General features: G+C 34.3%; 1 protein-coding gene across 1 annotated transcript in view; it reads right to left on the bottom strand.

The window, feature by feature from the left end:
• DNAJC27 (DnaJ heat shock protein family (Hsp40) member C27) overlaps window positions 1–25,957 on the bottom strand; it is a 54,789-nt gene that overhangs the window by 12,535 nt on the left and 16,297 nt on the right. Inside the window, exons 3-5 of the mRNA XM_051976357.1 lie at window positions 18,207–18,276; window positions 12,722–12,886; window positions 1,627–1,749 (exon numbers count right to left, since the gene is read on the bottom strand). Coding sequence (XP_051832317.1) covers window positions 1,627–1,749; window positions 12,722–12,886; window positions 18,207–18,276 — 358 coding nt within the window. The remainder of the gene's footprint in view (window positions 1–1,626; window positions 1,750–12,721; window positions 12,887–18,206; window positions 18,277–25,957) is intronic.

Genomic DNA, 25,957 nt, shown 5'->3' with positions numbered 1-25,957 from the left:
TATAAGTCTGGATCTACTTGAGCTTTATGTAGACAGTTTTCTTTTCTTGTTCAGAGACTAAAAGGGACTCCAAATTGTACCACTCAGTCATAGAATTTTACAAAGTTCTGTCATCACAGGAATCAGATGTTGGAATTATTCTAGGAGGGGATTTAGCTAGCTAACTGGGCTTATACCCCAAAGAGATACTAAAGAAGGGAAAGGAACATGTGCCAAAATGTTTGTGGCATCCCTGTTTGTAGTGGCTAGAAGCTGTAAAATGAATGGATGCCCATCAATTGGAGAATGGCTGGGTAAATTGTGGTATATGAATGCTATGGAATATTATTGTTCTGTAAGAAATGACCAGCAGGATAAATACAGAGAGGCTTGGAGAGACTTACATGAACTGATGCTAAGTGAAATGAGCAGAACCAGAAGATTATTATATACTTCAGCAACAATACTGTATGAGGATGGATTCTGATGGAAGTGGATTTCTTCGACAAAGAGAAGATCTAACTCAGTTTCAATTGATCAATGATGGACAGAAGCAGCTACACCCAAAGAAAGAACACTAGGAAATGAATGTAAACTGCTTGCATTTTTGTTTTTCTTCCCAGGTTATTTCTACCTTCTGAATCCAATTCTCCCTGTGCAACAAGAGAACTGTTCGGTTCTGCACACATATATTGTATCTATATTGTGACATATTTAACATGTATAGAACTGCTTGCCATTTGGGGGAGGGGGTGGAGAAAGGGAGGAGAAAAATCGGAACAGAAGTGAGTGCAAGGGATAATGATGTAAAAAATTACCCTGGCATGGGTTCTGTCAATAAAGTTATTTTAAAAAATAATAATTTAGCTAGTTAAACACTCAAGCTAGACTGCCTACTTTTGTGCCCAACTTAAACCAATGCTCTCCTTACATTCCTCCTACAAATCAAGGTTTATGATGATGTTGGGAGGAGCCCAACCCTCTGAAGAAACATACTTCAGAGTCAGGACAAAACTTTCAGGGACCCATATCTCATTATCTCTCTTAAAATACCTGTGGATTCACATCCAAACAGTACCTACGCTCTCCATCTCTATTTCTCCTGCCCGCTTCCTCAGTTTATTCACTGTATACTATCCTTTCACTCTTCCTCTGATTTGTGCCACTAATCATTCTAAGTACCACACTAATTTTTCATCATCTCTATATACTCATACTTTGCTCTCAACAACACACTTGGTAACAACCTCCCAGGGACCTCAGAAATTGCCCTTACTAATCTTTTATAACTCAGGAGGGAAGAGGATTATCAATAGTCATTGATAAGGTCTCAGATGATACCCTTTCTTAATTTCTCAGTAAATTGCTAATGTTCAGTTAGGGGTCAAAGGAAGACTTTTGGAAAATTCTTGTCTTATTTCATATATATGATATTCATGATATTCATATCAGTCTATAATAAGTAGACTGAAAGACAGGTAAATAGAGAGAAATTTCCCAACTATCATGAAGAGGCCTATTTTCTAGGAACAATGAATGACTCACTCATTCTCTTAATAAATATATTTTCTTTTGCTTTGCTGGTTTCTTAGAATTAAAACTAAAACATGACATAATTCTGGCATAATCCTTATACGACTAAATTACCTGGAACATCTCATTGATTCCTTCTCCGGTTTGTGCTGAAGTCTCAAAATAAAGGAACCCTTTGCTTTCAGCCCAAAGACGTCCTTCACTTTCATCTACACAACGATGCTTGGTACAATCAATCTTAAATGAGAAAAGAGAAAGTTGTATGTAATAATTTTTGTATTCCTATTAGAGTGGATTAGCCAAATATTTCATTTAAAATAAGCACCAGTAAAGTTAAGTGATGTTCCAAAGCATTATTAGCAGGAATGAAGGGAGAAAGTGGAGTAGAGAAAAATAAAAATAAATAGGTAATAATGACAGAAAGGAGGAAAGAGAAAGAGAAAAAAAAAAGAAACAAATTCATTGAGTAGAGAGCACTGAAAGTGATCAACAACTGCTTCAGAAGCTACTCAATCATTAATGTTCTAGTTTACCTACCCTATGCAAGAATCAACATCAGGAGTTAAATTATAGAACAATTGTATAATGTATATGAAAAAGAAGAAAAAACAATTATAATTATTGAATCATATTAATAGAATCAATGATATTAAGAATGATTATAGATACTTTGTTCTTCTTGCTGAGTATTCAGCTGATACATAATTAACTTTCTAACAACATTTAAATGGAGTGATCTGTGTCTTCTGGGATTTTACAGTCTATTGTGCTGTAAACGGGACATATATCACATTGCCTATCAATGGATCTCAATAATTAATTAATTGAATTGTGGAACCATAACAAAATACACCAAAGACAGTTAACATACTATTATGGAAGGTTTCCTTTGCGCTTTCTAGTACAACTCATGTAGGAATACACACATGTTTGATCATGCTGATCTTCAAAAATAACAAGAAGAATAACATTTTTGTAACACTTTAAAGTTTGCAAGAGAACAACTAGATGGCTCAGTGGATAAAGCAAGAAGCCTGAAGTCAGGAGAATTCATCTTCCTGAGTTCTAATCCAGTCCCAAACACTTCCTATCTGTGTGACCATGGACAAGTCACTTAACCTTGTTGGCCCCAGTTCCTTATCTGAAGGAAATGGCAAGCCACTCCAGTGTCTTTGCCAAGAAAATTTTAAATAAGGTCATGAAGATTTGGACATGACAACATTGAACAACAACAAAGTTTGCAATGCATTTTACATTTGTTATCTCATTGTAACTTTACAACAATCTTATGAGAAAAGTACTCTAGGCATTATTATTGCCGTTTTGCAAATGAAGAAACCAAATCATGCCTCTGAGTGGTTAAACAACTTGTTTACCATCACACCGATAATAAGTGACAAGATCTGAAGACAGATCTTCTTGACTTCAAGTTTAATGTTCTATCCACTATGCCATACAACTTGAATATTACAAACCTGAGGGCAACGTCACAGTTTTAATACAAGGCTGCAAGTCTGTCCTTCAAAAGCAACACCACCTTTCCTTGGGACACATTTTGTATTTGCACTTTTGTCCACTGTAACGGAAAAGCTAGGAATAGTAAGTCAAGTCAGTACTAAAAAAAAAAAGTTAAATTGCTTGCAGATAAGCTGTGCTGGACTATCATTATGAGGTATGGTGGCCAGCAGGTAGGAGGAGATTTGAGAATAATGTAGTGGAGTCTTGTAGCAATTTGGATTGCTTACAGAAAGCTTCTAAGTCCCAGGTGAGAAACGCTCCGTTTGAGGGTTCGTTGACTCTGACTGAATGGTTCCTATAATGTCTATCTAGCAAATAAATTCTCAAGAAAATAGGGGAAGGCCTTAGAAAGTGATGTCAAGAGTATAGCTGCTAATGAACTTATAGCATATCACTGCTGCCTACTTCTCTCATGTATGTTACGCTACATAAAAGTCCATACATTATTATTGTGTTGTTGCTCTTGTGCTTGTCTGAAAGAAGTGAAATCTATCATGATTTTCTAAATCTCTTTCAAATATTAAACTTAATTAACCAAATAAGTTTTATTTTAGTTTTTAAAATTTTATTTTATTAAGAAAACAGAAAAGGAAAATAACACAAAACAAAACAAAATTGTCATGTACCCAGTAGAACATCAGGAAGGATTCAAAATATATACCAATTTCCACTTCAAGAAAGAATATATAATAGTAGAAGAAATTGTATTTGCATGTGTCCATCTTTTCTTTGCTTCCTTGTAGGTTGCTCTTTTTTTTTCTTTGCTGAGCACTTTTTAAACTTTATTCCCATTGAATCTTTAATTTTGACTTTGTTTAAAATCAATGATTACTAGCTGTACTTTTTTTTCTTAATAATTTCTATTTCTGATCCTTGTTGTGGTATTTGTATATATCTCTTCTTTGCTAGATTGAATGTAAATAGCAATTGTTTATGCTTTGGCCAAAACTCTGAAGGTCTTCCCCTCCCAGATTTTTATATTTGGACTAAGTGAAAGGAGATTCTTGGCCTCAATTGCTACTCTCAATCACTGAATGGGGGCAGCCTCAGTCAAACTGAGATTTGTTAAAGATCTTAGCTGCATCCAGGACCATCTCCAGTCATGCTGATCTCTATCTGGCCACTGAACCCAGAAAGCTCTGGAGGAGAAAGTGAGCAGGTGACTTTGCACAGCCCTCCTTCACTTAAATTCATTTCACTTATGTCATGACATCACCTCCCTGATGCCATGGTTCTCTTCCAGAATGAAGAGCAAACAACAATAATCCCTGCTAACTCTTCTGCTTTAATTCTGCTTCTTGATTTGCCTTGCTGCTACTTAACCTTCCCCCACCCAGGGATCCCTCCTTTGTCTTCTTCTCCCACTTTCTGCTTTTTTCCCCTCCTACTTCACCCCCTTTTTAAAATAGATTTTGAAGGGTGCTATACTTTTCATGGTATATATATATAGTATTGTCTATTTAATCCATTCCAGAACTGTGAACCTTCCCTCCCCCTCTAATGCCTCTATTTTTCCGCCATACCTCATTTGTATAACACAATTACTATTTTTATCTTTTTGTAGATAGTTTTGCTTTTTTGAGTCAGATTATACTCAACTCTGGCCCAATCTTTCTTCTGAACTACCCAACTGCTGATATCAATCTTAAACATATAGTAACATTTCCATGTAACAAACATAAACAGTTAGTCCATTTTAAGTTCCTTGAAACTGATCTTTGGGGGCAGCTAGGTGGTGTAATGGATAGAGCATCAGCCCTGAAGTCTAATAAGAAGTATTAATATAAGTACCTCCAACAGTGGAAAGAGTGGATGTGCCTCTAGGTTCACTTCAGCTCTCCCCTCTGATCTGGAATCCCAAATCAAAAATCGTCCTTCCTGCAAGTGCCGGCCTCACTGCCTTGGCAGTTACTGTGTGTGCTGGCCCCTTCCTGCCTAGGGTCTCATCTCTGCACTGGGCTGGTGTTCTTAATCAGCAGAGGTTCACTCAGTCTTCCTGAGCTCCACAAGTATGACAGGCTAAGCTCCTGCAGAGCTAGCCTAGAGGTGTTTACACTTTACACAGGTTAATCTCTGGCCTAAGGTTTTTCTTAGGTCTTTTTGGGTTGTACCAGAAGGACCCCTATTCTATCCTAAGTCTTTTGGATTTTTCACCAGACTATATTCACCCCGAGAAACAAATTGGTTGTTTGCGAGGAAAATCTGGAAAGCTTGAAATTTACTGAACTACTCCCATCTTTCCAGAATCCTCCTCTATTTTAGTTTTTAGTTTTTAGTTTTATTCTAATATCTCCTAAATGCTTATAGATCAGAATATTGTCTTAAGGATTTTCAGTTTCTTTCTTTCCATTTTCTCCTCTGTTCTGTCTTCCCATCTTTTTTTTTTTTGCTTTCTTTTTTTTTTTTTTCCTTCTGAGGCAATTGGGGTTAAGTGACTTGCTCAAAGTCACACAGCTAGGCAATGTTAAGTGTCTGAGGCCAGATATGAACTCAGGTCCTACTGACTTCAGGACTGGTGTTCTATCCACTGTGCCACCTGGCTGCCCCTTCCCACATATATATATATATATATATATATTATATATATATATATACATATATATATATATATATATATATATATATTTAATTTGTCTTTATTTTGATTTTAAAGATATACTTTTCTTCAGTATTTTCTCCAGGAGAAAAATGACTTGGGTGTCCCTGTATTCTTATGGGAAGAAAAATCAGAGCTGGAGAAAATGAGGGTATTTCTAAAGAAAAAGGCCCAGGAAAATGTCAGAAGTGGTGTCAGCTCTTTTCAAGCTCCTTTTGCTAGTGGGTGGAATGGCTTCTGTGACATTTCAACATCATTGTTATGATGATCTCATGAAGACCTTATACAAAATATATAACAAGTGCTTCCACATCATTAAAATTTATAGCATTTGTCACAGCATCAAGGGAAGATATCTCTACACCCTGGAATTCAGTGACTTCTCTGGAATGCATGAGCTCTAGGAGCCAAAATTTAAGTATGTTGGAAACATGCATGGAAATGAGATGCTGGAGAGAGAGCTGCTGCTCCAACTTCACGATTTTCTGTGTGAAGAGTACCTCCAGAGGAACAAATGCATTGTCTGGCTGATTCAAAACATGAGAATTCACATCTGACCTTTCATGAACCCTGATAATTATGAAATAGTTATACACCAAGGCCCAGACACCAATGGGTATCAATGGCCAGACCGAGCCAATGAAATAGACATAAACTGAAACTTTCCAGATCTTAACACCCTACTTGTACTACAATGAGAAGAGAGTTGGTGGGGGGAAGGGAGAAGGAAGACAGAGGGGGAGAGGGCCAACCATCACATACCCCGTCCAAAAAAATGAGTCACCACTAAAGAATTCACTGAGCAAAAAGACCTTGTCAAGGCTTCCCAAGGCAAAACCCTCCTAAAGAAGATAGCATTCTGAGAAACTGGACCCAGAGAGGTAGTTCTTGATTGTGTAGCAGGGTTTAGTTAAGAACCTAAAAAGTAGAGCCACACAGACCAAGGCAAGAAAAGAGGGCCGAGAGGTATACTTGATGAGAATCTATTATTTTGCTTGATATTAAATAAGACGAAGCTATCTATTTTGTTACCTGTGAGGAATTTAAATACAAAAGTAATTTAGAAGAAAATATATTTTCATTTGTCTTTTGTTTTTATATTACTTAAAATTTCCCCATGATTTTCTCTTTCTTTTTTCAGTGAGTCATACCATATTACAATGTTTTCTAAAATACAGTAAAAATGATTAAATCATTAAGCAAAGTACGTGCCTATGGATTTTAGATTTCTGCAAAAGAATGGGGGTAGGTGTTTGCTCCCATTTCTCCTTTAGTACCATATTTTTTTTGGTCATTGTCAAGCCCTCCAAAACTGACTGTTTTTATCTTTTATCATCTTTGCCAATAAGCTGAATTTGAGGTGTAGCCTTACAACTGCTTTTGCATTTGTTTTATTATTAGAGATTTAGACTATTTTTAATATGATTATTAATAATTTGTAATTCTTTTGAGAACTGTTTATTTATATCCTTTAATTATTTATCTATTAGAGATAGCTTTTGATTGACTATATTTCTATTAGTTGTCTCTACGTAAGATAACAAACTTTTATCTGAGAAATTTGAAAATAAAATTTTTCCCCATTTAATGTTTTCCCTTTTGATTCCAAATCCATTTGTTTGTATAGATTTTCATGTAACCAAAATTATCTATTTTAACTTTCATACTTTCTTTTCTCTTTCATTTGGTTAAAAAATAATTTCCTATTCAGAGCAGGAAGAAGTATATGATCTATTTCTCTCCTAATTTTTTTAATGGTATGAAAAATTCAATATTTAAATTGTGTCTCCATTTGTTATAGAATGTATTTAAAATGTTGATCTAAATCTAATTTTGCCAGACTGCTCTCCAGTTTTCCTAGTAGTTACCAAATAGAGTGTTCTTAAGTAATTTATTTTAATTTTTAATAGATTTTTAGTTTTCCAAATACATGCAAAGATAGTTTTCAACATTCACCATTGCAAAATCTTGTGCTCCAAATTTTTCTCCCTCCCACCCTCCCACAAAGACAACAAGCAATCCAATATAGGTTAAATGTGGGCAATTCTTCCAAACATTCCATATCCTTCATGCTGCACAATAAAAATCAGATCAAAAAGTGAAAGATAAAAAAAGAAAAGAAAAAAAGAAAAAATAACAAGTAAACTAACAACAACAAAAAAAGTGAATATATTATGCTTTGATCCACATTCAGTATCCATAATTCTCTCTCTGGATGCAGATGGCTCTTTCTATCCCAAGTCTATTCAAATTGCCTTGAATTATTGTTGAAAAGAACCATCACAGTTGATCATTACATAATCTTGTTGCTATGTTCAATGTTCTCTTGGTTCTACTCACTTCACTTAGCATCAATTCATGCAAGTCTTTCCAGGCTTTTCTGAAATTAGCCTGCTCATCATTTCTTACAGAATAATAATCCAATGCATTCCTATATTATAATCACTCAGCCATTCCCAATTGATGGGCCTCCATTCGATTTCCAGTTCCTTGCCACTATAAAAAGGGCTGCTACAAACATTTTTGCACATGTGGGTCCTTTTCCCTTTTTTATGATCTCTTTTGGATACATCCCCAGTAGAGACCCTAAAGGATCAAAGGGTATACACAGTTTGACAGACCTTAGGTATGATTCCAAATTGTTCTCTAGAATGTTTAGATCAATTCACAAGTCCACCAACAATGTATTAGTTTTCCAGTTTTCCCACATCCTCTCCAACATTTATCATAATCTTTTTCTATAATTTTAGTCAATCTAAGATGTATGAAATGGTACCTCAGAATTATCTTAATTTGCATTTCCCTGATCAATAGTGACTAAGAGCACCCTTTCATGTGACTAGAAATGGTTCTGATTTCTTTATCTGAAAATTGTCTGTTCATATCCTTTGACCATTTATCAATTGGAGAATGGCTTATATTCTTATAAATTCGAGTCAGTTCTATATATTTTAGAAATGAGGACTTTATCAGAAACAATGGATATAAAAATTTTTTCCCCCAGCTTTTTGCTTCCCTTCTAATCTTGGCTGCACTGGTTTTGTTTGTACACCACCTTTTAATCAAAATTATCCATTTTGCATTTCATAATGTGTTCTAGTTCTTCTTTGGCCATTTCCTCCCTTCTCCATATATCTGAGAGGTAAGCTATCCCTTGTTTTCCTAATTTGCTTATAGTATCACCTTTTATGTCTAAATTATGAATCCATTTTGACCTTATCTTGGTATAGGATGTTAGAAGTTAGAATGCATAATTTCTGTCATACTGTTTTCCAGAATTCCAAAATTTCCAGCAATTTTTATCAAATAATGAGTTCTTATCCCAGAAGCTAGAGTCAAACACAAAGATTACTAACGTCATTGACTATTATGTCTCATGAACTTAACCTATTCCACTGGTTCACTATTTTATTTCTTAGATAGTACCAAATGGTTCTGATGACCACTACATTATGATCACCACCTATGTCTAGGTAGGACACCTCCTTTTGCATTTTTAAATTAATTCCCTAGATATTCTTTACTTTTTATTCTTCTAGATGAATTTTATTATTCTTTTTTCTAACTCTAAGTAATTTCTTGGCAGTTTGATTGTTATGGAACTGAATAAGTAGATTAATTTAGGCAGAATTGATATTTTTATTATATTGGTTTGGCCTACTCATCAGCACTTAATATTCTTCCAATTATTTAGATCTAACTTTATTTATGTGAAACGTGTTTTGTAATTGTGTTCAAATAGTTCCTGGCTTTACCTTGGCAGGTAGATTCCCAAATATTTTATATTATCTACAGTTATTTTAAATGGGATTTCTCTCTCTCTTGTGGTTGGACTTTGTTGGTAACATATAGATGATTTATGTGGGCTTATTTTATAAGCTACAACTTTGGTAAAGTTGTTAATTGCTTCAAGTAGTTTATTAGTTGACTCTCTAAGTATATCATCATATATCATATCATATATCATATAATCATCACATCTGCAAAGTGATTATTTTGTTTACTCATTATTTACTCTATAATTACTTTAATTTCTTTTTTCTTCTCTTATTGCTAAAGCTAACATTTCTAGTACAATACTGAATAATACTGGTGATAATAGGCAATCTTGTTTCCCCCTTGATCTTACTGGGAATGCTTCTAGTTTATCCCTGTTACATATAATGCTTGCAGATGATGTTAGATAGATGTTATTGATCATTTTAAGGAAAACTCTATTTATTTTTGTGCTAGCTAGTGTGTTTATTTGGAATGGATGTTGTATTTTTGTCAAATGCCTTTTCTGCATATGAGATTATCATATGATTTCTGTTAGTTTGGTTATTGAAATGGCCAATTATGTGGATAGTTTTTCTGATATTGAACTAGCCCTGCATTCCTGCCCGGTATAAATCCTACCTGGTCATAACATAACATCCTGGAGATAAGTTGCTATAATCTCTTTGCTAAGGAAATTAGTCTATAATTTTGTTTCTAATTATTTATAATTTTTCCTTTTACCCAATATCAAATGATTTTGACTATTGCTGCTTTATAATACAGTTTGAGGTCTAAAATTTTTATTGTCATGGCACTGATAACTTTATTATTTCATTTAATAAACAAAATATGGTTTTCCCAAATGGGCGTTATTTTGTTATCTAGCTTTATAAAGTAGCTTTCTTGGTAATCTTATTAATATAGCATTAACCCTGAAATTAACTTTGGTAGTACTATGCATGTTTTTGATTTTAATATAATTATACTGCTTTGATGTTTTACCATCATGGTGTAAATCCAAAATGGTCACAGCAAATGACTCCTTAACACAACTACTATACTCTGACAGAATTTTATTTAAAATTTTCGAATCAAAATTCATTAATGTTATTGGTTTATAGTCCTTTTGTGCTTTTTCTTTCCCTTTTGGTATCAGGTCTTTGTTTATTGCACAAATAGTTTGGTTAGAATGCTTTTTTATTAAAATTTGGAAAAGAGTATTATAATGGCATTGTTATTTAAAAAACTTATAGAACTTTTCCTTAAGCCTATCTATAGCAGAACTTTTTTTTTTATTATTATTTATGTAGTTCCTTTTGCATCTAGTTCTCTTTTCTTTTATGAGATTGGATTAAGATTTCTATTTTATGTTTTTTTGGTCCAATTGTTTTATATTTTCCAACAATAATTCTCTACTTCTTTTCTGTTTTCAATGCTATTATGTAATTGTGCATAATAGGTTCTGATAATTATTTTTTTCCTCTCTTGGTTTAACTGTGATTTCACTTTGTTCATTTTCTATTTAATTAATTTGATTTTTTTGCCCTTATATAAGTTAGAATGAAGAAGGGACCCCGAAACTTTAAAACTCCTTGAAGGAGTGAGGGACCCCACTCGAGGGAAATAAGACAAACAGTTTCATTCTGTTATCTAGGTGGGATTGGTTCAGTTAAAGAAACTCATTCAATTCAAATTCTGGCTCAAGCTGAAAACCAGCTAGTAGCTGAGCCAACTTGGGACTCCACCCACTAGCCCCCTTCAGCTTGTAACCAAAGTTCCTATTATAAAAGGGCCAATCTAAAATCCTCTCTTTGCAGAGGTTCTAAAAATGCCATGCTATGCCATGCTAGGCTATCCCATGCTGTGCCAAGGAAACCTCTGCCTGCTAGAATAATATTCTTTTCCAGTGTTACCTTCTCTTTACCCTCACCTATTTCTCTAAAGAGACTCTATGCCTCTCTGTTAGGATTACTAATCTTGGTTCCCAATCCCTATAATAAATCTCTTTTATCAATCTAAGTTTTCGGGTTTGTAAATTCCTTTACAGAGAATCTCTGCGCTGCCAGAAGGGGGTTCCCCAAAACTCCCTACCCTTGTGCCGAATCCCAAGGGAGTGCAGGGGAGCCAAACCTCTCCATTTGGTTCCCTGAACCCCGAACTTGCCACTAGACCTTATCATTTAACTCCCTGACCACCAGAAACCCTAATCTCATTTTGGTTCCCTAAATCTAGACCTTACCATTTCGTTCCCATACTGGGAGCTCCAAAAACTAGACTTCACCTCATCATATTTTGGTTCCCTGATTCATCAACCTCATCAAGAATACCAAAAGTTTTATCAGTCTTTGTTAAGTCTTTTCAATGAATTATATTTTAGTTTCATCAGTTCTGTAATTTTTTCAGTTTCAAATTTATCTAATTCTGTTCTCATTTTAAATATTTCCTCATTTGTGCTTATTTTTCACCTATGCATTATTTGCTAGCTGAAACAGAAAAGTTATCTTACTGAAGTGGAATTTGAGCTGAGTTCTTGAAGGAGATCAAGAAATCCCACGAGATAAAGATGATGAGGGTGAGCTATAAAGGAAGTCATGATATTTTCATGGAAAAGATTCCCAACAGCAGCTATCTTAAAAGTCTGTTTTTAAATTGTCTCTGATTCCTTAAAACAATGATATCAAAGTTAAATGGAAACTGCATACTGATTTAGACAACTACAAATTAACATTATATTTTATTGTATTTTAATTTGTTAATCTTTTCCCAATTACATTTTAATTTGGTTCCAAGTCTCTGGGAAAATATTCAAGGCCATATGCTGCCCTGAGGATACAATTTTGATACCTCTGTCCTAGAAGATGTGAAAGTTCACACACTTCCCTTAAACTTCCCTTTCAGCAATTTTTAGTTCAGAAGATATGCTCAAATTCATATTCCATATTCATATTCTAGCCCTGGTCTCTGAGGCTCTCTCCAACTAGAGAGTCTGTGGCTTTCAATTATATGGGGGGATGATCAGTCCTCATTTGATGCCCCAAGCACTGAGACTTCCAAGAATCATTTTATAAGAGTTAACAACTAACCTCCAATGTTTATTAAGCAGTGTGTGCAGTATTTGGCACTTGATGTTCAGGACCCATTCCTTCTCAGTATCACTGTTAACAATATTCCCCTTCTGTTCAGAATGCTGGCAAATTCCTTAAAATGTTGCCAAATCTCTGGTAAAATATATTACTGATATAAAATGTTTTTCTCCAATGGGTTATCAAAACTGAAAGCCAGAACTTCAAAATATTATATCTAATCCTTTGATATGTTCAATAACAATGTAATTACCTTATTGGCGCAGACTGTAAATATAATGTTGTCCATGTTTCCATGAGGTCCAAGCTCTTGCTTCATTTCTGCCAGCCAGCTATCAAGAGCCTCAAAAGAGTCCTTCTGGCTAACATCATAAACCAGGATGACACCCTGTGTGTCTTTGTAAAATTCATTTCGAACCTATAAAAAGATAAAGACATATATTTAGGTTTCTCATCTGTTCTAAAATTTTTCATAAATTTTGCACATATAAAAGCAATGCAATCAGAATAACAAGAAGAGATATACAACAGGAAAAACATCTTTTTAAAAAATTCCAAAATCCCAAAAATATGAACTATAGCCAAGTTACTTTTATCTAAGAAATGTATAGTATTCTTCAATCATGTTTCATAAATAACTAAAATGAATATGTACACGAAATGAAACATGGCATTAGAGTAACCAATGGTCTCGTTGTTTAACTCTTTACACTAATACATAGATGGAAGATAAGTTGAGAAAAGCAAAAGACTAGTAAGTCCTGATGCAAAAGAAAATTAACAGCCTAGAGGACAATAGATACAATGTTTATAATGATGCAAATGAAAATAATATTAAAATTTAGGTTAAATGCAACTAGTCTTGGTTTCAGATAATCAATTTAACTACTTTTTTAGGGGGGTTTTGTATAAAAGGCAGCAATAAAATTTTTTTAAGAAAAAAATTAATAGCATTATCAGTAAGTTAAGTGAGATATCATATAATAGTGGATAAAGAGCACACCTCAAAGGCAGGATGACTTTGATTCAAAATCCTACCTCTGACAGCATATCAGTTGTGTAACCCTGCTTAATAATCCCTCATGCCCTTGGCAATGCTCTAAGACTTAAGTTGAAAAGTTGGTACTCTAGTTTAGGTAACTCTCTAACACTGCAAATTGCAAAGAAGAGGCTGAAGGAATTTTCTCATCCAGGAGTTTCCTACATGACTGAAACCACAGATTCAGTACTTATTTTTATCAGTAAATTTCAGAGAAAGGAAGAGAGGAAAGGGCCTAGATTCAAAAAGTACCATTTCTGCCATTTTGAGGCAAAAAAAACAACAACAACAACAAAAAACATTTTAATTCCCAAGCTTAGTTTGCTTACTTCATCTTGTTGTTCAGAAAAACAAGGCTGAAAGATGACAGAATTTCAGGTTATAAATAAAATCAGGAGAAGGAGGAGAAAATTTATACTTATCAGGTTAATTTAATCTGGCCTGTTATAATTATCTAAAGTTAAACATCTGTCAGACAGTGCTAACTCTCTCATTAAAGCTAATCAAACTGAATGCATATTTGAAGGGTGGTCAGCAATATGGTATCTATATTATGTGGGGAAGTTTTTCCCTTGGGATGACATGCTAAAGATGGCTTTCTAAGATATAAAACAGGTGACCAGAAATAAGCCCTTGGTAAGTCATTTGGATAATTGGAGAGAAGACTCTACTAGGAAATAATGACACTGTTAAGGAATAATCAGTATGCAGTGGGATCTAAGCTATCAGAAACTGGGACAAGTAAAGGGCTGCTAAGATTACTGCAAGTGCTATGTCCTGACATATATTAGGTGAGAACAAATTTCAGCTACAGAAAAGGGAAGTAATTTTGACTTTTGAGAAAGAAAATGTTTCATAGAACAAGGGCTACATTGGCAAGAATGTTAACTAGATCTAGCTACTCTAGATCACTTCAAAGAACAGATTTCTGGTGGTGATGGATTTAAGCAATTTCTACTGATTTTTTCAATTCTGCAACACTACTCTCTTTAATGTGGGTTTTCTTTTGGCTCTTTCTTCAGTCTGTGTCACTTCATACAAATATTCTCATGTTGCTCAGAATGTTTCATATCCATCATTTGTATGGTACTCAATTGAGTGAAAATACATTTCATTTTGTTCAATTGTCCTCTAATCATTGAACATTTTGTTTCCAGCTTTTGCTATTACAAAAAAATAAAGGTGGCATATTTTGTAGCAGTAAAGAACTGGAAATAAAGTAGATATTCATTGAATAGAGAATGGATAAACAAGCTATAGTTACATGAATGTAACATAATATGATTATACCATAAGAAATGACAAATATAAAGAAGAGAAAAGCATGGATGTTTACAAATTCATTTGGTGAAATAAGTGGAAGCAGAAAAACAAAATATAAAATGATAATATAAAGAAAGAACAAAAACATGAAACTAAAAACTGTAATTATTAATGACTAATTAAGAGCTAAGAAAATGCTGCTTCTCCTGAGTGCTGCCTTACTTTCTTTGAAAAGACAGAAGACAATGAACATGGCATATTGCATGATGTTTGCTATGGCTGGTATTACTGAACTACTTTTCTCCTTTTTTTTATTTGTTACAAAGCATGGATCCCTGGATAAGAGAGGAAGAAGGGACAGAAGTGGGAATTAAGGTGATGTAAAAGCTAATGAGATCATTAAAAACTTAAAAATAAATATTGCTCTTAATATTTTTGTGAATATTTACTTTTCTTGTTTTTAAGAAGCATTCTTAGATTATGGTCTCAATAGTGGAATCTTTGATTAAAAGGAAGTGAACAATTTAATAATTTTTCTTATGTAATTCCAAATTCTTTTCCAGAATGACTTTAGAAATTCACTATTGCACCTGCAGTATCCGGATTAGCGTGCCTCTCTTCTAATAGTCCCTCCTACAATAAGCCTTCCCATTTTTTATCTTTTGCTAATTTTACAGGCATATCCTAGACCTCATAGATATTTTTAATTTGTGTATTTCTAATTATTAGTGATTTTGAACAACTTTTAAAAATTTATGCTATTAAATCAACTTGTTTGTATTATTATTTGTTTATATTGTTTGGATTGATAGTTTGTATTTTTTTTTTAAACTTGTTCATATCCTTTGATTGCTTGTCTTAGGAAATGGCTTCTTCTGGGCATTATAGCAGCACAAAACTGAAAACAAAGTGGGTTCTGAAATTATTGAGAGAAGACTTTATTTTTGTTGTCCCTTTGGATTTCTACTTTGTCTATAGGTCATAAAGGGAATGTTGTTTGAATGATAAGAAAAGATTCTAAATAAAATGGACACCTATACACAGGGATATGTGCTGTATAAATAGAATGGTATCTTATTTTTGCTCCAAAAAATAATTATTAGGAATATGTAGAAATATGAGGTTTGTACAAACTAAAAAGCAAAATGGTCAGTCAGAAAGATATAGGTTCAAATTCCACCCACTACCCTTTATTGGTTATATGATCCTAGCTATATGACCCTAAACATCACTTAAACTCTCTTTCAGCTTCTTCATCTATAAAATTTAGATAATACTTTTAGTTCTCACTTTATAGGGTTGTTGTAAGGCTCAACAGAAATGTATTGCAAAAGCTAAGCAAATCTTATAGCACTATATAAATGCCAGTGGCTATAATTGCTAACTGAGGCAGAGTTAAGTAAATAGTCAGAAAGATTAACAAAACAGCTATAATAAAGGAATAGAAGTACTTCCTCTAAAAGATAGCATTGCAGCCCAGTCCAGCCCAAATCACCAATATGGCTCCACTAAATCAAGTTTAGGTAGTGGCTTATTTGATTTAAATAGTACCCCTTCTACTCAATTCTACCCTCAAACATTCCTCCTTATCTTCCTTCCCTTGCCCAGCCCAGCCTAGCCCAGCCATACTGTACTTTTACTGGTAAGTTTTTTTTTGCACTTCCCTTACTTATTCTAGATAATATTGTGGTTTATAAGACTCACTATCTTTGCATCTTCTTACTCTTCCAAACATTTTCACTTGAGGTACTGTGATCTTCAAGCAACACTGGATCCCTTCCTTTCCTTCTCTGGGTTATTTTTCATTTTAAATAATATTACTTCCATTTTTACATCTTTTAAAAAATATCTACATTTCTGGATACATCTCTTACTCCAGAGACACTGTTCTTCAATGTACCATGAATATGTTCCAAGGAAGGGAGGTAGAGGGAAGAGTCATTTTGAGCTCATAAACCTGGAAAATTTGGGTAAGGGAGATAAATCACGAGTGTTTTAATTTCTTGCTGAGAGAGAATTCACATAATACTTAGGGCAGAACTCAGGAAAGGTCATTTTAGCACTCTGCTATGAAAGAAGGATTGAAATTTATGATTCATATTACTGGATTCCTAAGACATAACCAATTATTATTAACCCTATTTCAAGAAATGACATAAAAAACTTGAACAAATAAGTATATGTAGTTAGGTTACTGCTCAAAAGACAAATTACAAGCATAATTTAGGTTTACCTAGTCTACATTTATAGTATAGATACTGCTGGTCTCCAAACACCTTTGATTTTCGCTGGCTATCCTTTATGCCAAGAATGTTCCTTCTCATCTCTGTCTCTTGGCTTCCCTTAAGATTCAAATAACTCCATATTCTTGAATAGACCTTTCCCCCATCTCCCATTCCCTTATTTCTAATGTCTTCCTTTGGAAAGCAGGTAGTGTTATGCCACAGTCAGTTTCCATAATTATCCTGACCTAGTCTCCCTGCTTCTCAGTCCTGCAAAACCTCCCCCTACCTCTTTATTAGAATATTTGATAAGGATAAAAGATCTTAGATTTTAGAATATCAGAATGCCTCTCCCCATCCATAGTCATGAAAATTTCATAGTCATGAAAAAAATGACTATTGGAATGTCAGATATCATCTTATCAAGATGCCTCTCCCCATGTCCAGATGCCTCCCCCTGATTATGTCATCTCATCTCCAGAGGGTCACACCACTGCTCTGACTCCGCCCCCGCCTCAGTCTACCCAATGAGTCTGAGCCACATGTGTATATAGGTCATTGAGAACTTTCATTATTTGCTGGATTCTTGGAGACCATAGTCTCATTCAGCCCTGGGACCAAACCATGGATCCATTTGGTCCCAGTATATCTCTCCATTTAATAAATTATTAAATACTCTCTAATCTCTATCTTGCTCAGTTTCTGCGGCATTACAGTAGCTATGTGGCAGAATAGATAGAATGCTGGGCCTAGAGTCAGGAAGGTTCCTCTTTCTGAGTTCAAATCAGGACTCAGATTTGTGACCCTGGGTAAGTTGCTTAATTCTGTTTGTCTCAATTTCCTCAACTATAAAATGAGGTGTACAAGAAAATGGCAACTACTCCTATATCTTTGCCAAGAAAACCCCAAATAGGACATGAAGTCAGACATGACTGAAATAACTGAATGATAACAACATCCCTTGGAGAATATATGCCAGTTACACTGTATATTATATGTTCAATTATTTATTTACATACTGTCTCCTCCACAAGAATATGAGCTTCTTAAGGGCAGGGACTATGTTTTTGCCTTTCTATAGTATCCTAAGTATTGAGCACAATAATAAACCAAATAAGGACTTATTGGCTAACTAAAAAATAAAAAAAACAAAGAACAATGACCCTACATTCATGATATTGCATATAAACCTTCATAAAAATTTTTTTTCTTACCTCATAGAAGAATGGATGTCCAGCCATATCAAAGATGTTAACTTTAATTTCTCTGTCTTTGATGTATACTCTGAAATGTCCAAATGGAAATCATTTCAAAAGAAGCCAAAGTTTGTATAGAATATTAATAGGGCTCTTCAAATTTGCATGTCATTTGTAAATTTTCTTTTAAAAATTATTTTAATTTTTTTTTAAGTCTAGACTACCTCTGTATCATATCACCTGAGCTGGAAATGCAAGGGCTACTTGCAATCTTCCTCTGATTGACTCAGGAACTTTGACTAGTTAGTGCTGCCTTAAGCAACTTCTTGCCTCCCCCATTCCCAGGTAGTAAACAAATGAATTCCAAATTTAATGCAGATACCAAATCAGTTTAGCCTGCTACAGTTCAGAATTTAAAAACTCAAGAGAGATCTACCAGCTACAACTGATAGCCTCAATAACAGATTTCAGGTGTGTACCACCACTCCTAGCTACTTACACATTTTCAAAAGACAAAATTATCTTTAAAAGTACATATTTCTGGATATGGAACATCTTGCACAATATACAAAAAGAAGCTCCAAGTGAGTATATGACTTTGGTATAAAGGATGATGATAAACAAATCAGAGAATCAAAGAAGAAATTACCTGTCAGAATCTGTGGACAGAGGAAGAGTTTATGATCAAACAAGACAAAGACAATATCAAAAGAATAAAAGGAACAATTTAGATCACATAAATTTAAAGGTTTATGCATGGACAAAACCAAACAAAGCTAAAAATGGAAGAGAAGCAGGTAATTTGAGGAATTTTTTTTCTTGTTTCTCTGCTAAAGGTTTCATTTCTAAATTGCATGGGAAACTGATTAAAATGTATAAGAATGTAATAAGAGCCATTCCCGGATTGATAGCTAAAAGATATGAATAGGCACTTTTCAGAGGAAGAAATGCAAGCTATCAAAAGCCATATGAAAAAAATGCTCTAAGTCACTAATAATTAGAGAAATGCAAATTAAAATAACTCTATGAGGTTTTACCTCACATCCATCAGATTGACAAAGCTGACAGAAAGAGAAAATGAGAAGTGTAAGAAAGGCCATGGGGGGAAAAGGTAATTAAAGCACTTTTGGTGAAAGTGTTACTGGTCCAGGGATTTTGGAAAACAATTTGGGAATCATATTCAAGAAGTTATTAAATTGTGCATACCTGTCAATCTAATGAAACCATTTCTCATGCAGATTAGATTTATACTCCAAAAAAGATAAAAGAAATATAGGAAGTGAGCAGAACCAGAACTAGGAGAACAATTTATACAATGACAATGTTATGGTAAAGTTAAACACCTTAAAAAACTTTAGAACTCTGATCAATTCAATGACCAATGATTATTTCAGAGTTCTCATACAATCTCAAGTAGATATTATCTCATGGATTTCTACTAGATTCAGTGCATTTTTGAGACATGTTTTGGGATATGGCCAATAGGGGAAAATTAATTTTGTTTGACTAAAGATGGATATTGTTTTTCTTTCTTTGTGGCAAGAATGGAGGAAATCAGGAAATGGAAGAGAGAGAAGGTGGATTTTCATCAATTGAAAAAATTTTTTTTAAAAATGCACCATATAACATTTCTCTTAAAAAGAAAAACAAATGTTAACTGTTTTCCAAGAAAGCCCAAGAACCATTGTTCTTCATTAAATTTGACAGATAACTATCATATTTTAAATACAGCGACATTTAAGATTTATGAAGCACTTGTGATTGTGGAGTAGACATTGTACTGAACATATAAAATACATTATAAACCTCAAATATTTTGCCCTTATAAAGTATTCTATATGCAAATAGGCATGCTTTTACAAAAGTAACATCAAGACTGAACTATTAGTAAAATCTTTAAGATAAATAATTAATCAGGTAAATAATCTATACTTGTGAATAACATTTAATGAAAAGTAAATTCGTTTTTCTAAAGTACCATGTGCTTTTTCTGGCTCTCTGGGAAATTTATTAGCCAAAGAAGTTGTCTCTTAATTGTATCCTTAATAATATTAGTAATACTGGTATTTAATACCATTAATTTGAAATAATTATGACCACTAATACAATTTGTATTGACCTCATTAATTCTAAGATCTAAAAGAAGGAACTTCTATTGATGATGTCCTAAATGTTCCTGCCTTCTTCTGATAGCGGAATTATGCCACCCTCTAGATCTATGGCTATGCTGGCAGAAGCAATTAGAGACCAGAGTTTATGACAGATTCATGGCTAATGTATGTATAATGAGGGCCAGAAGAAATATATATTTGCCTACAGTCTTGCTGATCTGGATCAAGAAGGTTTGAAACTGAAAATGCAAGAGAATTGGATTATCTATTGAATGAAATAGAATAAAATTATTAAATAAAGAAAATTACCCACAGATACCCACTAAATCAGACCCCAAAGAGATCAATGTGAGAAGAAAATCAGTGAAAAGGTCCAATAATTCACATGAGATAATAGCCAAGAAGTGCTGTAGTTAAATTCATAGACTCAAATCTCTATACACAAATGCACAAGTAATTGTACTTAATAAGTGAATTAGAAATCTTAATGTAAGAAGGTAAGTTCAATCTCATAGTTATTACTGAGGCTTGCTAGAATGTTATTCATAGTTAGAGTTGACTAAAAAAAGATGTAGCTTATTCAAAAGGAAATAAATAGTAAAAAGTGACAGTGGAATAGAATTAAAATCAGTAAGGTTATTACTTATTACTAATCCATAAATTTAAGTCAAAATATGATAAAGGATCAAAGGATAGAGAAAAGCAATTCTGAGGTAAGAGCATACTAGAAAAGAAGGAATGAGATAAATTTGGGAAAGAGTTAACAACCCAAACAAGCAGACATGATAACAATGAAAAATTATGCAATGCTTTCCATCATCCCAAGATACTTCCTCAAACGAAAATCTATCTTTTTAAAAAATAAACAGCCCAGATTTACCATTAAATCCTTCTCTTTCATCTTCACAGAGGACCATATGTTACAAAACAATTTTTTTAAAAGAAAGAAGAGGAAGAGAAAAAAATTTTAGTGAAATTTATCAACACATTGAAAAATCAATTAGTCGAGGAGAATCTATTAAACTCCTACTTATATGCGAAGCAAATACTGTGTGAAGCACTGAGAATACAAAAAATGCAAAAGGCAGTCACAGTCCCTGTATTCCAGGAACACACAATCAAATGGGAAGGTAACCATTAAATTATTATGTACAAACAATATGAAAAATGTGAGATAATCAAGAGGGACAAGGTACTAGCATTAAGAGGGCTTGGGAAAGGCTTTCTATAGAAAGAGCATGGGGGGACAGCCAGGGAAAACATGCATAGTTAGTTAATAGAATGTTGAATTTGAGGAACAGCAAGGCTGACAGTGCAACTGGATCATAGAGTATAAGGAGGAAGTATAACATAAGAAGACTGGATAGGTAAGACAGAGTCAGGTTATGAAGGACTTTAAAAGTCAAAATAGAGAACTTTATATTTTACTCTGGAAGTGATAGAGGATCACTGAAGTTTACTGAATGAAAGGATAGTATAGTCAGACCTGCATTTTAGAAATATCAATTTGACAGCTGAGAGGAACTTGAAGTAGGAAAAAGCTTGGGGCAAGGAAAACAATCCTTGTCCATATCAGAGGTCATAAGAGCTTGCACTAGGGTAGTGATGGGGTCAGAAAAAGGGGTTACAAAAGTAAAATCACAAGGACTTGGCAACAAACTGAATATGGGAGGATGAGAGTAAAGAATTGATGTATATGATATCTAGGTTGTAAAACTGGATAACTGGGATGATGGTGGTACTCTTGATAGGAAAATTAGGAAGAGAGAAGGGTTTGGGAGGAAAGAAAGAGTTCCATTTTGAACATGTCAAATTTAAGATATCTATGGGACACCCATTTTGAGATGTCTACTAGGTAACTAGAAATGCAAGTTTGGGAGTTAGGAAAGAAGTTAGGGCTAGATAAGCAGATTTATGAATCATCAGTACAGAGAAAATAAGCAAATCCAGAAATGAGATACTAAGTGAAAGAACCAAGGAGATAAGAAAGCCCAGGACAGAGCCCTGGAGACAAGGACCTGACTTGGGTTAAAATCCAACAAAGGAGACAGAGAAATGAGATCGTTTTGCCTTAGTAACCTATAGATAACAATATGAAGAAGGTGACATGTCAAAAACTGAAGAGAGGTCTAAAAGGATGACTGAGAAAAGGATTTGGCCAATTAAGTAATCACTGGTAACTTTGGAGAGAGCAGTGATTTTCAGCTTACTGATATCAGGAGCCAAAATGTAGAGAACTTGACATTATATTCAATAAACCTCATCTTTTCTTTTCTTTTTTTTTTTTTTGTTTTTGCTAAGGCAACTGGGGTTAAGTGATTTGCCCAGGGTCACACAGCTAGAAAGTATTAAGTGTCTGAGGTTACATTTGAACTCAGATGCTCCTCAGGAACTTCAAGGCTGATGCTCAACTTCATCTTTTCTTTAAGTCTCTCAGTACCCTTTTTCAAGGTTTATCTTAGGTTCCTTTGACTCGTGTTTGCATTTGAAAGTTCCTATACAACTCTGGTCTTTGTTTCAGAAATATTTAAAGGTCCTCTATTTGTTAAGGCTACATTTCTCTCTTTAGAATCGTATTCTTGGTGTTGTCTCTATCATTTGTTCTTTGGAACGTTGTATTCCAAAATTTCCTCTTATTTTTAGCAGAATTTATGACACTGACTATGGATTTCAGGGTATAGAAATACATTTTTCTGGATTCTTGTACTATTTTTTCTTTGATGTGGCAACTCTAGATTAAAAGTTAAGAGTTTATATAGTACTTCACAATATTATCTCATTTTATTCTCACAACAACCCAGAGAGGTAGGTGTCATCACTGTCTCCATCTTATAGTTGAGGAAACTGAGGTAAATTGAAATTAAATGTTTTTGCCCAGAATCACACAGCTATTAAGGCTAAATTTGAATTCAGGTCTTCTTGACTCCAGTTCCAGTACTTTAACTACTGCACCATCTAGCTATGAAAATTGAGGCCTTTCCTTTGGGGTTTCATTCAGGAGATGGCAGATGCATTTTTTTCTGTTTTCACGTTGTCTTCTAGTTCTAATAGAATTTGGCAGTTTTCTTTTTTGATTCCTTGAAATACATTGAGAGGCTTTTTTTTTTTTAAGTTATGGTTTTCAAGGACTCAAGTGATTCTTAAATTACTTCTTTTTTGACTAGTTTTTCAGGTCAGTTGTTTTTGGTATCAAAGACTTCACCTTTTCTTTCTTTTGTTTTTCTTCATCTTTTGATTTTGTCCAATATTTTTTGCTATCTCAAAGTCACTGATTTCTTTTTGGCCTGTTATAGTTTTCAAGGAATTTATTTCTTGGATAAGGCTGATTACTTTTTCTTCTAAGCTATTTATTCTCCTTCCAATTTTTTCAAAATTTTTATTTCATTAAAAAACAATCTTGCTCAATTTCTTCCATATATTGATATAATACTCAAGGAAAGCCCATTTTCCCCTTTCATTATCTCCCTGGAGTTATTGCAGATGTACTTTCTCTTTGGGGTGATTTTTATATTTACAATAGTAGATGTTTTCTTTGATTTCCTTACTTAAGTTTTAGTTCTTAAATTAAGGCTTGGTTCAAGAACCAGGCTCTACTGTATTTCTGAGTGGGATAATTGGCTCTGCTTGGTCTCATCCTGGGTCGGTCCCTTGGATTCCTATGATGATCTCCCCCAAGTTTAGTTCCTCACCCACCAGATCTTTAAGTGCCATTTTGCTAGATCTTAAGAGTCTTCTCTAGCATTATAAGATACAATACCCTGAGACTCTGGACCAAGGATATCTTTGAATGTTGCTACCCTACTTATTACTGCCCACTGCCAAAGTCCTCACCCTGGGGCTTTCTGACCACTCTGAGACTTTTTGAGTAGATCCTCTACTCTTTCTGCCTCTGGACACAGAGCTCTGAAGGCTTTACACATGCTATTTCTTGGGTGCACTGATAGCCTACACTGCCTTGGCACTGGCTTTGTCAGCTTCTCTTTTTCCTATTACCTTACAGCTTGTGGGATGACACAGATATGAAATGTATAATATGACAAAGTATAATGGGCTACATTCAGGAAAGATAAAGACCCAAATCAATATTATCACAGATTCACTTAAGCACTAAAGCATGCTAAGCTTAAGTACTTCCAAAATAAACACAAAATCAAATGTTTGCCTCTCTTACGCTATCCCTACACTCATCATCAATGGTACCACACAGATGCTCTCCTCCCAAACTACTGGTACAAATGTTGACAAAGCAGAATGGCTCACCATGGCACTATTGGCAGGGTCTATTCATGTCCCTATTTGTCTGCCAGGTACTTTTGTACCTTACTGCTTCCTGATGGAAAAAACATATTTGATAGTTTTTTTGTATCTTGTCTCCCCCCCACCTGCGGGGCACACAATTAAAAAAAAAATTCTTCCAATGCAGCCCCCTCTTTTCCCACTAAGAAACATGAAGCCCAGAGAAGTGAAGTGAATGCCTGACCTCATAATTCTAGCTAACCTCTCAATCAAATCTAAGCAAACAATACTTCTAAATCACTGACTGAATGCCAGGCACTGTTCTAGACACTGGGGATACAAACTCAAAGAAACAATCCATCCTTTCAAGTAGCTTCTTATCTCTTTACTCTAGGGTCAATGCTATTTCTATCACACTCAGCTGCTTCCATCCTAAAGAACGTTTATTCTACAGGAGGCTATCAGATAAGAAGCACAAATGATCATAGGAATTATAAACAAATAAGGGGAAAGAACATTTCTCCTAGCAAAATTCTTTAACTTCTACTGAAATCTTTTTTGGATTGTTCACTTGGGCTGGGGAGATGACCCTAGGTTTATGAAGATTTTGCAGGATATGTCAAGTTCTACTGGGTCATACCAAATAAAAGAAAATATGGATCAAGTACATTGTACTTATAAGTATAGAGTCCATATGTTTGTTCCTTAAGACTCAGGAGAGCTGAGCTCACAGAGTGAGCTATCACGTGATCAATACTTTTTGGCCACAGCAACTCGTGAAAATCATATGCTAAGGGACTGCCTGGTGTATTTGTGAAAGGAGCACTTGGGTCAATGAAATCAGAAACTTTTAAGTATCAAATAAGAAACAAATTATAAATTTTCCTCTTGATATTTTGGCAATTCCATTTGGGGTTTTTTTTTTTTTTTTTTTCGGTTTGTCTTTTTGAAGTAATTGAAGTTAATTGATTTGCCCAGAGTCTTATACTTAGTATGTGTTAAGTATCTGAGGCTGAATTTGAACTCAGGACCTCCTGACTTCAGGGTTGGTGTTCTATCCATTGTGCCATCTAGTTGCCTTGGCACTTCAGAAGTACCAAATATGTACCTGCTGAAAAGATAACATATGGGGATATCTGTGGCTTCTTGAAAAGTTCCATCTGAATCTGCTTTACTTGACTACAGTATACTTTTTGTTACAAGGAAGGACTTTTATTTTGGGGCAAAGAGTTGAGTAGTGGATTCTTTTACCACCTCATCCCATCCCCCCAAAAAGAAGAAAATATCAGAAAATATTAACAAGATATTTAAAAATATACAGAAGTATATAGAAAGAAGCAAGTTTTGAACAAGATATAGGAAAGAAAGGCAGTTTTGATACTCTTGCATTTAATTCAATATATACTTTGAAAAGAAATTGTC

This window comes from Antechinus flavipes, chromosome 2 (assembly GCF_016432865.1).
Source record: "Antechinus flavipes isolate AdamAnt ecotype Samford, QLD, Australia chromosome 2, AdamAnt_v2, whole genome shotgun sequence".
Classification (NCBI taxonomy): domain Eukaryota; kingdom Metazoa; phylum Chordata; class Mammalia; order Dasyuromorphia; family Dasyuridae; genus Antechinus; species Antechinus flavipes.
This window is presented reverse-complemented; position numbering and strand designations above follow the sequence as displayed.